Source organism: Crocodylus siamensis, chromosome 2 (assembly GCF_052110815.1).
Source record: "Crocodylus siamensis isolate JL-2025a chromosome 2, ASM5211081v1, whole genome shotgun sequence".
Classification (NCBI taxonomy): domain Eukaryota; kingdom Metazoa; phylum Chordata; order Crocodylia; family Crocodylidae; genus Crocodylus; species Crocodylus siamensis.
The window spans coordinates 219,221,458-219,234,781 of NC_143396.1; the positions used below are offsets into that span (position 1 = coordinate 219,221,458).

Genomic DNA, 13,324 nt, shown 5'->3' on the forward strand with positions numbered 1-13,324 from the left:
ACTCACACATCTACAACTGTGGCACAGCTGTCAAGATGATTTTGCTATGGCAGCTTCACAAGTCACAGTGAAGACATAAATAAATACAATACTGATATGTATATACCACATGAGCCTTCCCTTTCAGGAGACTTTTTTGTTTTTGGTTTTTTACATACACACCCACCCACCATCCCCTCCCAGCATTCCCTTTTAGGAGCTCATTTTCCTGCCAACGTGAATTATATTAATACAACCCTGTTTTTAAATTATACTTCTAACATTAACACTTCAACTTTAACACACTTACACACCCCACAATGATGTGAATTAATATGCCAAGATGCCTAATGTCACTGGTATCATACAACTTCTAACTGATTTTGCTGGGGAAAAGCAGAGCACCAAGAATGGAAAATGTCAAACACAAGTAGCTTGTAATTAAAGGGATTCTGCTGTTGGCTGTATGTTTGTCAGTTTTCTATAAGGAGGAATGTCAAGAGGCAGATGGAGGATTAGGTTTGCTCCTGTCACTGTGCTGGGAGGTGAGGAAAAGGAGGAAGCTCATCTTTAGAAGTAACATCTTCCCTCAAAATATCTTGATAGTGAGTTCCCACCTTTCCATCTCCTCTGTTGTAAGGGAGGAAACATTATGTTAAGCATGATGAATTAAACCAAAGGCATGCATCTCTATCAGACTTCCTTCCTACCTGTAAAGTCAGCCTTTCCTCAAAACGGGTGAATATGGCTTGCCCACCCCATAACCAATTTGAGAGCAAATATTCTAAAGTCTTGGGCTCTATTTTCACTTAGCCTAGAGTCTTTTCTCTAAAGGATGATCATATTTTTCTTTTGGTAACAAGTTTAAAAACACACTGATGAGAAAAATCACCAAAAGCCACAAGGCTGCTGTGCATGAAACCAATTTCTACCTGTTTGCCAAGTAGATGATTGCAAACAGGACCGCTCAGCTGTTATTTCTATGTCCAGGTGCTCACAGTCTAAGCCTAGCTTTAGAATAGGGGTGAGCAATTATTTTGGCTGTAGGGCCAGTTAACAAGTTTTGGCAAGCTGTGCAGGGCCACACAAAATCTTTTAGAAGATATCATTTTAACAAGTTACAGGGAAAAAAAACAGGCTACAAATCGTGTACTAAAAAATCAAGCATCTACTATAACATACATAGTAAAGCAGGGCTTTCACCCAGGTTCACTGAGGGATGGAGACCAAAGTCCTGAGGTAAGTGGGTGATCTAAAGGAAAAAAAAAAAACTCACAGGAGAGGGCAACAGGGGAAGCATTCTCATTCTTCTTGACAAAGTAAAGCAATTGGCTAGTTACCTCAGGTGTCTATACATGAATGCTCAAAGCCTGAGAAATGGGCAGGAAGAATTGGAAGTCCTTATGCAGTCAAAGAACAATGATGTGATTGGAATAACAGAGACTTGGTGGGGAATTACCTTACATGACTAGAACCCTGTCATGGATAGGTATAAACTGTTCAGGAAAAAGAGGAAGAACAGTTGTGCTTTATGTAAAAGAACTGTATGATTGCTCAGAGCTCCAGAATGAAAATGCAGACAGGCCTATTGAAAGCCTCTTGGCTCCAACTCAGCCGGGGAACTGATAGGTGGGATTCCCCAGGAGGCCAGTCTGAGGTGGAAGAGGGTCCAGGAGAGCTGGCTGTACTTTAAAAGAAACCTTACTAAGGATGCAGGAACAGACCACCCCGATGTGCAGGAAGACTAGCAAGTATGGCAGAAGACCAGCATGGCCTAGCAGGGAACTCTTTAGTGAACTAATACACAAAGAGGAAGCTTACAAGAAGTGGAACCTTGGACAAACAACTACAGATGAGTATATGAGTATTGCTCAGGCATGCTGGGATAAAAATCAGGAAGGTCAAAGCACAACCGGAGTTGCATCTAACAAGGGACACGAAGGGTAAAAAGAAGGAATTCTACAAGTATATCAGCAACAAGAGGAAGACCAGGTAAAGGACCCACACGTTCCTAAATGGGGGAGGCAACCTAGTGACAGACAATGCAGAAAGAGCTGAAGTCCTTAATGCCTTTTTCACCTCAGTCTTCACAGGCAAGGTCAGCTTCCAGACTACCGCACCTGGCAGCACAATCTGGAGAGAAAATGAGTAGCCAACAGTGACAAAAGAACAGGTTAGGGACTATTTAGAAGAGCTGGATACCTAAAAGTCCATGGGGCCAGACACCATGCACCTGAGGGTGCCAAGGGTGTTGGCCTATGTGATTGCAGAGCCGCTGGCCATCATCTCTGAAGATTCATGGTGGTAGGGAGAGGTCCCGGATGATTGGAAAGAGGGGAAATATAGTGCCCATTTTAAAAAATGGGAAGCAGGAGGATCTGGGGAACTACAGACTGTTCAGCCTCACAAGGGTCCCTGGAAAAATCATGGAACAGGTCCTCAAGGAATCTGTTCTAAGAAACTGGAGAAGGTGATTAGGAACAGTCTGCATAGATTCACCAAAGGCAAGTCATGCCTGACCAACCTGATTGCCTTCTACGATGAGATGACCAGTTTTGTGGATGCAGGAGAGCGGTGGATGTGATACAACTTGACTTTAGTAAGGCTTTCGAAACAAACAAACAGTCTCCCACAACATTCTTGCAAGCAAGTTAAGGAAGTACAGGTTGGATGAATGGACTGTAGGGTGGATAGAAAAACTGGCTGGATCGATGGGTGCAGAGTGTAGTAGTCAATGGCTTGATGTCTGGTTGGCAGCCAGTATCAAACGGAGTGCTCCAGAGGTCAGTCCTTGGGCCAGTTTTGTTCAATATCTTCATCAACAACTTGGAAGATAGGATGGAGTGCACCCTCAGCAAGTTTGCAGATGACATCAAGCTGAGGGGAGTAGTGGATACACTGGAATGTAGAGCTACGGTTCAGAAACCTAGAGAAATCAGAGGATTAAACCAAAAGAAATCTGATAAGGTTCAATAAGGACAAGTGCAAACTCCTGTCCTTAGGATGGAAGAATCCCCACTCCCCACAGTCCCATGGCTGGGAGACTACAGTTGCTGCGATGAACCCTCCAGCTTAGGGGCCCCACCAATAGGAGCTATCAGCTGGAAACTTCCAGGCTCAGGGGCACATGTGGACTACCCCCCACCCTCCAAACCAAACTGGGAGCTCTGCTTCCAGCCACAGGGGCCCCTGGCCACACACTGTTAATGGCATGATAGGAAGCAGCTACAAAGCTATTACACATATGGTGGAATAATTTTGTAACTTATTCCTCTTTTTATCATACCATTCACTGATTGAACATGTGGCCAGGTGACTGCCTAAGACATGATTAACTGGTTAATCACACCTGAAGTGTAACATGTAGATGAAGCCTATGTGGGTCCAAGCATTATTCATTCTGATCCTTCTCAGTGTAGGATCTACAAAGCCTCCACATGAGAAAGAAGAAATCAGCATTCAATGTGACAAGTGGTATAGAAAACTTCAATGTAATCAAAAGTAAAGAGCTCAAAAGTTCCAACAGTATTTTCTGCTGCTTTTTTCTTATGCTTACCAGCCTCATGATCCAAGCAGACACTTGTAACACAATACTTTCCATCAACGACTGATAGGATTCAAGGGTAGCATCAACTATAGACAGGAACATCTCTTGCTACATGGTATGAAGACAAAGTAGGTGGGAGGAGGTGGTGCAGTTCCCAGGAAAAAGTCAGTTACCAAGTTGGTGTCTAGCAAGGGCAACAAACAGGCACTGAACTCTCGAATGTTACCCAGGGACCCTGGCACATGTCATGAAAGAGCACAAGGCATATTTCATAAAGCTAACTCTTACATGTTTTAAAGACAGATAGCGGCTTCACATTAAAAACTGAGAAGCTTTAAACATTATCTCCTTAATCACAAAAGCATATTCAGGATTCAACTTTGGAAATCCAAGGATTCTTTCAACTAGTTACTTTACTCCATCCTTACTAGAAGCATCTTTCTTAACAACTCTTTAACTACCACTGAAAGCTACATCAGAGAGATCCTTTTCATAAGAGCCTCTCCCAGCATCCTCCTTGAATAGCCGGTCCTTAAAACTTAGAGCTACAGGTATGTCTTTGCTAAAATGAACAACTGGCATTTGACTACTGATTATTCTTCCCTCCCAACTGGTAGATGTTTCTATTTAAGGTTTACCTTAAAAAGGAACCAGTTTCTTCAAATTGCATTTTCCCCCCAGTTTTGGGACAGGAGTAGGGAGGAGCAGGGAGGGAAGGGTTTTTAAGAACTCCCAGGGTAGTGTATTATTCAGTGGCTGCAATAGCTACCATAACAACTTGATAGGATTTGCCAATAAACCCCACCCTACTAGAGGTGTCGACCATGCCAGCAAAATTGTTAAAAGGAGTCTTTTGATTCACTAAGGGCGGCAACTCACAGTCCACCAGGATATAAAGAAAGTTGAAGTCTCTCTAAAAATAGAGATGCCTAGGCTGAGCTCTTATAAAGACAGAAGCATGGTAGCAACACCAGAGAGGTTTTAACCAAATTATTTTTGCTGTATGCACGTGTGTGTGTATTATATTAAAAATCAAACCTCAGAAGATACATAACTGAAGTTTTCATGCTGCCTGTACTGTGTTCGTGAAGCAGAATGAAAAAAGGTGCAACTGTAAATGACACATTAACTGGTATGTCATTACCCTTTATATTCTTTAGTCAGGTGGGAATGATCAGGGCTTGACAGTAGAAGTAGCAGCAGTCCCAGACGACTAAACACACACACACACACACACACCTCCTCCCATACTCTTTTCTAATATAACAACTATTTGTTACTATACCAATAAAATAATTATTTTAACGTACATGTGGACAAGGCTTGGGACCACTTTTTTGGATACTCCAAGAAAGATTTATATAGTTTTTACAGGGAGCGGTCTGATCTTTCAAGAGATTTTGAACAGAGATTCCTATGGTCTTCAGTGGTATTTCAAAGGGCTCGGAAGCTCTGAAAAAAATAGTTTATTTAGGGTCCAAATTAAGAATAAGCTCCTACTATCTTCAACCTCTTTCCCATTCTGTGCAGTTCAGGGGCAAGATTGGAGGGGGTTACGAACACATCTGAGTCATACAGAAGAGCCACCTTGAGTTTCTTTAAACCCTAAGCACCACAGGAGAGGAACTATCTGAAAGTAAATTTTCCAGTCTTTAGAACAACAAGCAGACAGACTGCTTTGCTTTTACATTGTTATTATCTGGGTTCTGAAATTCTGTGGTGTCTTAACTTCTCTCCACAGCAGAACTTGTCAAATTTTCTTCAGTGGGGAAGGAAAAAAAATGCATAGCTTGGCATCATTCAACTACTTTGTGGTACTTTTTAAATATAAAGTGCCCTTAGGACTTCTATACAGGGATGATACATGCATGATACATGATACCCAAGATATTTATCATCTGAGATCGTGGCTGCCCATTTCCAGCACTTAAGATAGAAAAGTTAAAGGATTCTTGACACTTAATGTAGATGTAGTCTCAGGTGTCTATACATATGCATCAAAACTGCTCTGGGCAGACTCAATTAATTAAGTCTACTGGAGCATGGTAATTATCAGGCTCCAGCTACTGCACTCCAGCAGACTCCAGCATCCTGTGCATCAGCATCCCCGTGCTGAAAAATGGTGGTGGGGGCACTTTAAATTAAGCTCGTTAGATAAGCTTTAAGTGCCATCACCACCATTTTTCGGTGTGGGGATGCTGATACACATGACGCTCCAGGCCCTGTATTTAGAGTGGCTCTGAGAACCTCTCTTATTAAAGCACTCCTTCCCCTAATCCTCAACCCCCAATCGCTTCCCAAAGCACATATATAAACACCCTTAATTCCTTCTGCATCTGTTCACTGAAAATACAGTGAAGTGCAACACAAGAAAGAATAACTTAATTTCACTGCCATTTAATTAGAGAAAAAAGTATCCTCCAACATGTTCCTATTTAAGTATTAGGGCCCCAGCAGGAGATTTCTGCTGGCAAATTTAGTAGAGACCATATTACATTTTTATTTAGCACAGTGACACTCAACCTTGCAGCACTGCAGGCTGGATAAAAGGCCTGGGGCTGATTCATGAGCCAGACTGGGCCCACACACCTGGATCAGGCCCCATGTGGTCTTGGCTGGTCTCCACACATTAGGATCGAATCCCATGCTACCCTGCACAATTAGGATCAAGCCCCATGCCAGGACTGGGCCCCATGCTATCCAGCCTGCTGGGCTCCCCACACATCCAGAAATTTAGCAGCAAGGCAGAAGTGCCACTGCTCCTCTGCCACTGAAATTTTGGGCCCATCAGGAGCTCCAATGGCTGAACAACATGGGACCAGGGGCTGGATCAAACCTATTGGCCAGGAGTTGAGCATGCCCAATACAGAAGAATTAGCCAAGATGGGGGTTTTGGAACATGCGGAAATAAGGAATAAAGTAATACAAGAAAATAAATAGCCAGAGACCACAGACACGGTAATAAATAGATGCATGGGAGCCAAGAACAAGAGAGTCATGAATGATGTAGCAGTGCTGCAGAACAACTAGTATTTTTGAACTGTCGAATTTGCTTAGCAACTGTTTGTCCTTATAAAGCAGGTAATCCAAACTGGTACTGCCACTGCAAGCCAATATTTTTTGGTTAACTAGGCACACTTAAAAATATATTATAGTGCATCAGGCATAAAGCAGCATGTTCAAGCTCTGGAAGGGAAGACAAACAAACAAGTCTTATAGCCTGTACATTCATCTGAGGTAAACTGTTCACTGTCAGTCTCCCTTGGACTTCAGGTAGGTCACTTAACCTTTGGGTCTTGGGTCACTATTCATCCTATGGGAAATATTTCCCTCCCTGAGAGGTAAGAAAGAATAAATTTACATGAAGTACTAACACTACGTCAGGAGAATCTATTCCTTAAAGCTTTTATTTCTGTTGCATTCAGAGGCAGAATTAATGTTCCGACATTTCCAAGAATTTGGGTTTAAGTAAATAGTGATGACTAGGTAATCTACACAGAGAAGTTGCTATATAGTACAACCGTGATGTTCAACTGCCAGCCCACAGGGCACATACCGCCTGTGAGGGCTTAGTTTGCAGCCCCCAGATTCCTCATGCAGATCCCCTCATTACTCTAACTGTGCAGCAGTCAAGATCTCCAGGCTCTCTCCCTCCCCTCTCTGAAGGCAACAGGGCAGAACGTTGCAGCGCAACCTGCGGTGCCAGGAGAGACCACACCAGGAGGTAGAGAGGTGGGGTTTCCCACCCACTTGCCTGGTATAGTGGTTGGGAAGGGGGCACCCTCCCAGTGCCCACCTGCCTGATGCCAAGGGAGTTTGTAGCTGGAGAGTTTGAGGGGGAGGACAGGATGGGCCCTGCCTGCTCAGTGCAGCCTCTGTTGATGCATCTCCAAACCGCTAAGAAGTTGGACAGTCCTGTATTACAAAATGAAGGATACAAAAAGATGGGTATGATACAACTATACATGTCAGAGGCATACAACCACCCATATTACAAAGCTGGCCAACAGATTTTCTGCCCACTCATTCTTTCCCATCTACTCAGTGAAGTAAAAATGAACTATTCCTTGCAACTGAAAGCAGTCATCTTGTATATGCTCATTGACAGCAGATCAGTGGCGGGGTAGTACCACTTGAATGCAACTGAGAGGGCAGGGCAGTGGATAGTAACTCATTTTTACAGTTTTCAAAATTTATTTTGTTAGATTTTTCTGATGGTTCAAATCACTAATTCTAAACCTTTTTACTTTAAAAGACATTTTTCAAAACAGGGATCTGGCCACCAATTCTCTACCAGGGTTAACAGAAATCACAACTAAGCACCCTTGAAAGTTTTGTTTCGTGGTAAAGTTTAAATCTCTCTCTTATAACACAAAACAACTTTTAAAATTGAACTGTGATGAAAACACAAGATATAATAAAAATAATTATGTTTAGAAGGGAAGTTAGATCCCAAATTTATATTAAAATAACCAGCTTCTGCTAATACTTGACAGTAAAACACTTAGTTTCAAAAACTAGGCTTTTTGTCCCCTCCCCACAAAAACCTCCTTCCCTTGTAGTATTTACAACTCTAAACAATAAAGTACAGACATCAAACCTAAAAAAAAAAGAAGTGAAAATGAGTTCACTTATTTTACTGTCCTAAAAGAACAGAAACATTATTAAAACACTGAATGTAAAAACTGAAGGTTATTAGTAAAAGGAAAAGAATTGTTTAAAGGATTTAAGTTTATTGCCACTTTAAAATGAAATATGTTCAAAAGTTTCCTTCCCCCCACCTTTTTAAAAAGTTGCCTTTCATGCAGTACAATACAACCTGCAGCATACTCTGCATAAATACCTCAAGTGACACAAATCAAAGCATTTGCTTTCACTGCTCTTTTTACATTTTCAACAGCTGTATGGATATGGCATGCTTTTTACTGTACATTTTAACTCTGCATCAGCTAACAAATTTCTTTAAGTTTAAGCCTACACATGACAACCTACTTGCCTTCTTGTAGATTGCCAGATTTCTTCAGTTTCCCAAACTTCTGAACAGAGCTCTCATTATTAATGCTCAGCAAGAAGCCCGAGCCACTATGAATCATTACAGCGACAGACAGCAAACTCCTGCACATTAGCACTACTCCCACAATACTTCAGAATAGGAGAGGAGAGAAGTCCCTACAGCAACTGAAAGCCTCAGCTAAGCTGTTAAAAGTTGGTGCTCATACTAAGAACCCTCATGCACCTTCAGCAGGAGAGAACAACAGAAGAAGAAAAGGAGTATGCTAGCCTAGTTTATGATACTCCAACAACACCAAATATTCTGTTTTTTCTGAACGCTAGTGTATCAATCTGCCCTCAGAATGACTGAGGGGACAATGTGCAGGTCAGAACCTTAAACTCCCCACTTCAGGGAAAGTGAATTAAATGAAAGCTGTGGATAACCGTCCACAAATTAGAAGCTGAAGTTAGGACTGTAGTTTAAAGAAACTGCCCTATGAACCTGTGTAGTAGTGGGCAATTAGAGTTCAACCCTTAATTCTAGGGTTTGCAAAAGCTGAGCATGCTGACTCAGTCTAACCCAAACTTGTAGCTAAGCACATGCTGCAATACACCCGTTAGCCAGGGAAATCTAACAGCATACTATATGGAGGAATATTATAGAAATATACAAAAGGTATCAGAAAATGCACCCATTTGCTCAGTGAACTAATCTGGAAGTTAGTGTCCAACCAAAAGCAATTATTTTTGGTGTATACAGGAAAAGAAACACAGTAACAGTGAAAACAAAAGTAAAGCCTTCATCAGAAATCAGAGTGTTTAGTCTCCAAATGGGATGCATCTCTTTGCTTTGCAAAAAACTGCAGCTCCCCATGCAAACTCCTGAAAATAGCCAGCAAAAAGAAAGCTACATACATATGAATCTCTTGTGTGTGAAAAGTCTCTTAATCCTAATGTGCTGCAATCCTCATTACAACAGCTATTCTTTTTTAAAAGGGTTCTCTTTTAGGGTACTAGCAGCTCACTGGCCTCGTAACTGGGATGATAAAGCAGCTTAAGTCCTGCTTTAAAATTCTGATGATCAGAGAACTCACTGTATAACTACAACCATATGACTATAAAAGTAGGAAAGTATAAAAGCAATTTGAGATTTTATATTAACCATTTCCTTCTCAGGACCACTAACAGCAGACTATACAAATTCAATTTAATTAAAAAAATTAAAATAAACTCATGCCTTATCATAAGTGGAAAAAAAGTTCTTTATTGTGTGCTTTAAGATGCTATTTTAAACAAAGATGCAGCTTTTCCTTTAATTTCCCACAAACATTACCTCAAACAACCCACCTTTCACCTGCCACCCCTTCCACCTAAATGTACAACATATTTCAGAATAAGTTAATTATGTTTAATTGCTTGTTTAGTTCTTTTATGATGTAACTTTATATACATTCAAATTGCAATTATATAGTTACTGTAAGAGACATTTTTCTCAACTTTGAAGTTCTCACCTTTTAGCTCCATGTCACACCATCTGTCCCTACTAGGGCAAACAAAAAATGGCAGTCAAAGAGACTCACCTTCTGAAATCCAGGAAAACTAACCCTGAAACCTTCAAGGGCCTTCTGAGCCTGCTCAGACACAACCACATGCAGAGGATCGTTCCAAATTTTAAAGAACAAGCCACCATCACGTGAGATGCATACCAATACAAACACGAAACATTTAGCTTTAGTTGAATTCATCTTCCAACTCCACTGTTTTATAGTCTCCTTGATTCACTGTCCAGCTGATAAAACACAGCTTAGCATTTCAGTAAGCAAATTCCAAGATGAATGTTAACAGACTCCTTTAGAAAGAACACAGTTCATGGAAGTAGGTATTTAAATCTGTTTTCCCACTGCAGGGAACCCTACATTTTTAAGGGTCATCCATTAGAATTGTTTTCTACTTCTATAGAAAGTCCAGTAGAGTAATCATTTATCAACCAATAGCTACTTTAAATCCACCTATGGAGTAATCCCCACCAAATAGCTAACTTTATTATAGTAGTCAGCTATGGGGAACAAAAGGCCACTAAAGATCAGCTGTACAAGCAACCTCAGAATTATTGAGCAGTTATCCCCCAAATATGCTGGGCTGATCTCAGACTTCAAACATATGAAGGAAAAAAAATTAGAAAATCTTGTTCAAGTCATACTGAGTAAAAGACTAAGCATTGTCTAAATAAGGATTTATTGGTTTAAACCAAGCAAGCAAGTCTCAAATAACTCATCTCCAAATCATATCACTGATAAATTCCCAGTCTTATCCCACCTGTTTTATTTAAAGGTAAAAACTTATAGTTTAAATACCACAGATTTATTATCAGATTTTTCCATCAACATAGGTGACTGGTTCTATCAGTCGACTGTTTGATGAGCTCCACTTATTCATCTGTATTTTGTTTTGTTAGAGAAATCAAACAAAATCCAAAACAACTAGCTGCCCACACTTATTTTCACACATAAAGAAATTTAGCAGCTCTCTTAGAAGCTGGGAGCAGACATATCTTTAGAACATGATGTTAAATATATCCCCATTTCCCTACCTGTTTCTCACTCAAAGCTGTGATTTTGGCTTGGAGTTCATGAAGCTGTTTCTTCAAATCAGCGTTCTGATTAGAAAGAAAAAATATCTGTGAGAGAGATATTCCATTTGTTAAAACACAGAATAGTAGAAGGATGACTCTTTGCATAACATACTACAGATAAGAAAGCACCTCTGGACATACAGCCAATCAGATTCTTCAAGAAGACTAATACAGCCTTATTCAAAAGTAATTTGGTACAACAATCTTTAGCAAATCTTTCTAGTAGTCAGAAAGATTTCAGAGGAAGAACAATTTGAAAGGACTTAATTAAAACATCCACAGGTGCTATATACAAAATAATTATGTTACAGTTATCATTGAAATGTCAAACCAAATACAATGAGAGAAGAAAACTTTAGTATTGTCTATGGGATGCATAATGTGCTAACTAAAGCACCGTCCAACATTTGAGCTAAGTACAGACATTTGGGGGCATTAGGGGGACATTAAATCAATTCAAAACAGCTGCCTGATATCAAGTAAGTCAGCTAGCCAAGGCATTGGGGGTCCTGCCATCTGGAGGGGTTCAGGGGTCCTCCAGGGGATGGGGGAGCTGCAAGCCACAGATGGGGTGGAAGAGGACCAGGTGTGAGCACCCCAGGGCTGAGGCCAGTGGCTGGGTTTTCCCAGGCTTAGGGCTATGCAGGGGAAGTGGACAGAAGCTCCATTGCACCAGTTTGACCTAAAACTGAATGAGTCTGATTAAACGTATATACAGCTTTATCTTAAACCTGGTTCTGCAATTTTTAAGCTAGTCTGTGTGCATGGAAGTTCTGTTCAGTTACAGGTTTATACTGATTGCCAGTCACTGACACCGGATCTGTAAAAAAGTGTAAGGTTGGTACTAGGACGAGCTACGTTTAAATCAGGCAGCCATTTTGAACCTCGTGAATGTCTGTACTTAGCCCTGCTGCTTACACACAAGCCTTAAAGCAGACATTTGACTGCATAGGACATCAGTGGCTACATACGTTAATAGTTAACTAACATACACATGCAAAGAAGAGTGGAATGTGTCTATTTTATCCTCTCTCAATTTCTCATTGGGCTTTAGCCTACATTTAGAAGGGTTGTAGCTGCCTTAACAACACATTGCTAATGCTAGCACTTAACCTACAAGGGCATTTTCCTCAAGTCTAAGATTTTTGAGAGCCATAAACAGCTCACTGTACAAGATGTGACAAGCAACTCAATTTTTGTTTACTAAAAAAAAAAAAAATTATTATAAGTAAAAGGCATTCCATCTCAGAAGCTTATTGAGCAAAATCTCATTTTGTGAGGAGACTGGCAAATGTACACATTCTCCCTTTCTTCATTTTTATTTATGTGATCTTTTACCTAAATCCAAATCCTTGGATCTGGGGCCTACATACTGTCCCTCTACAAAGCACCCTGCACAACTATGGTGCTATATAAAAGTATTAAAACATGAAGCTCTAATATCACTAGAGACACAACATGCTTAATATACCTTTCACACAACTTTGAAATGCATTCTAATCCTGATCTACATTCCCTTACCTGCTACTGTACTCCTAGGATGACAAAGCTCCAACAAATCCAAATTTGGAGCTGAAGCCCTCCTTTGCTCTGCCTGTATTGGGCCCTCTGGACATCTCTGCAAATGCCTCTCAATCTTAACCCGAAGCATTTGTGGCTATTTTGAGATGGGTAAGAGTTTCTTAACAGAAACCTCTCACCCTTCTAAGCACTGAGCATAGTCAGATGATATGAACACTACAGAAGATAATGTAAGTGTATTCATTTAAATACAATCAAAATGGGGGAAAAAAGCCTCTCTTCTTATATTCACATACATGGAAACCTCACTAAATACACTACCATTAAACTGCTGCCAAAAAACAGTATAGGCTCATCCAGATGAGCGTGGCCATGCAGTATGTGGCACTGCAAACATTTGCAGTGCCACATAAATCACACAGTCCAGTGTTCTCCACGCTGCAAGGGCATGTTGCCCAAGCATTTTCTGTGCCAGATTTTTCCCCCGCATGTTTTTTTTGGCCCCTGGATATAAAGGAGGGGGGAGAGAAAGAATAAGAGAGTGGTAACCAGGAACACACACACTCTCAGCTGTAGGATCACCATGTCTTGAAATGCTGTTGACTGTGGTGTGGCTCAGCTCAATGAACTATATGGTAAATCATGAGAATTTT

At 40.8% G+C, this 13,324-nt stretch overlaps 1 protein-coding gene across 17 annotated transcripts in view; it reads right to left on the bottom strand.

Moving 5' to 3' along the window:
• Window positions 1-13,324, bottom strand: part of PHF21A (PHD finger protein 21A) — a 240,794-nt gene that overhangs the window by 152,664 nt on the left and 74,806 nt on the right. For 10 of the 17 annotated variants that reach the window (XM_090033022.1, XM_090033024.1, XM_090033023.1 and 7 more), the window contains one exon: window positions 11,109-11,195. In XM_090033022.1, the coding sequence (XP_089889148.1) occupies window positions 11,109-11,195 (87 nt within the window). The remainder of the gene's footprint in view (window positions 1-11,108; window positions 11,196-13,324) is intronic. The other 7 variants (XM_090033037.1, XM_090033038.1, XM_090033036.1 and 4 more) reach the window with 1 other exon arrangement.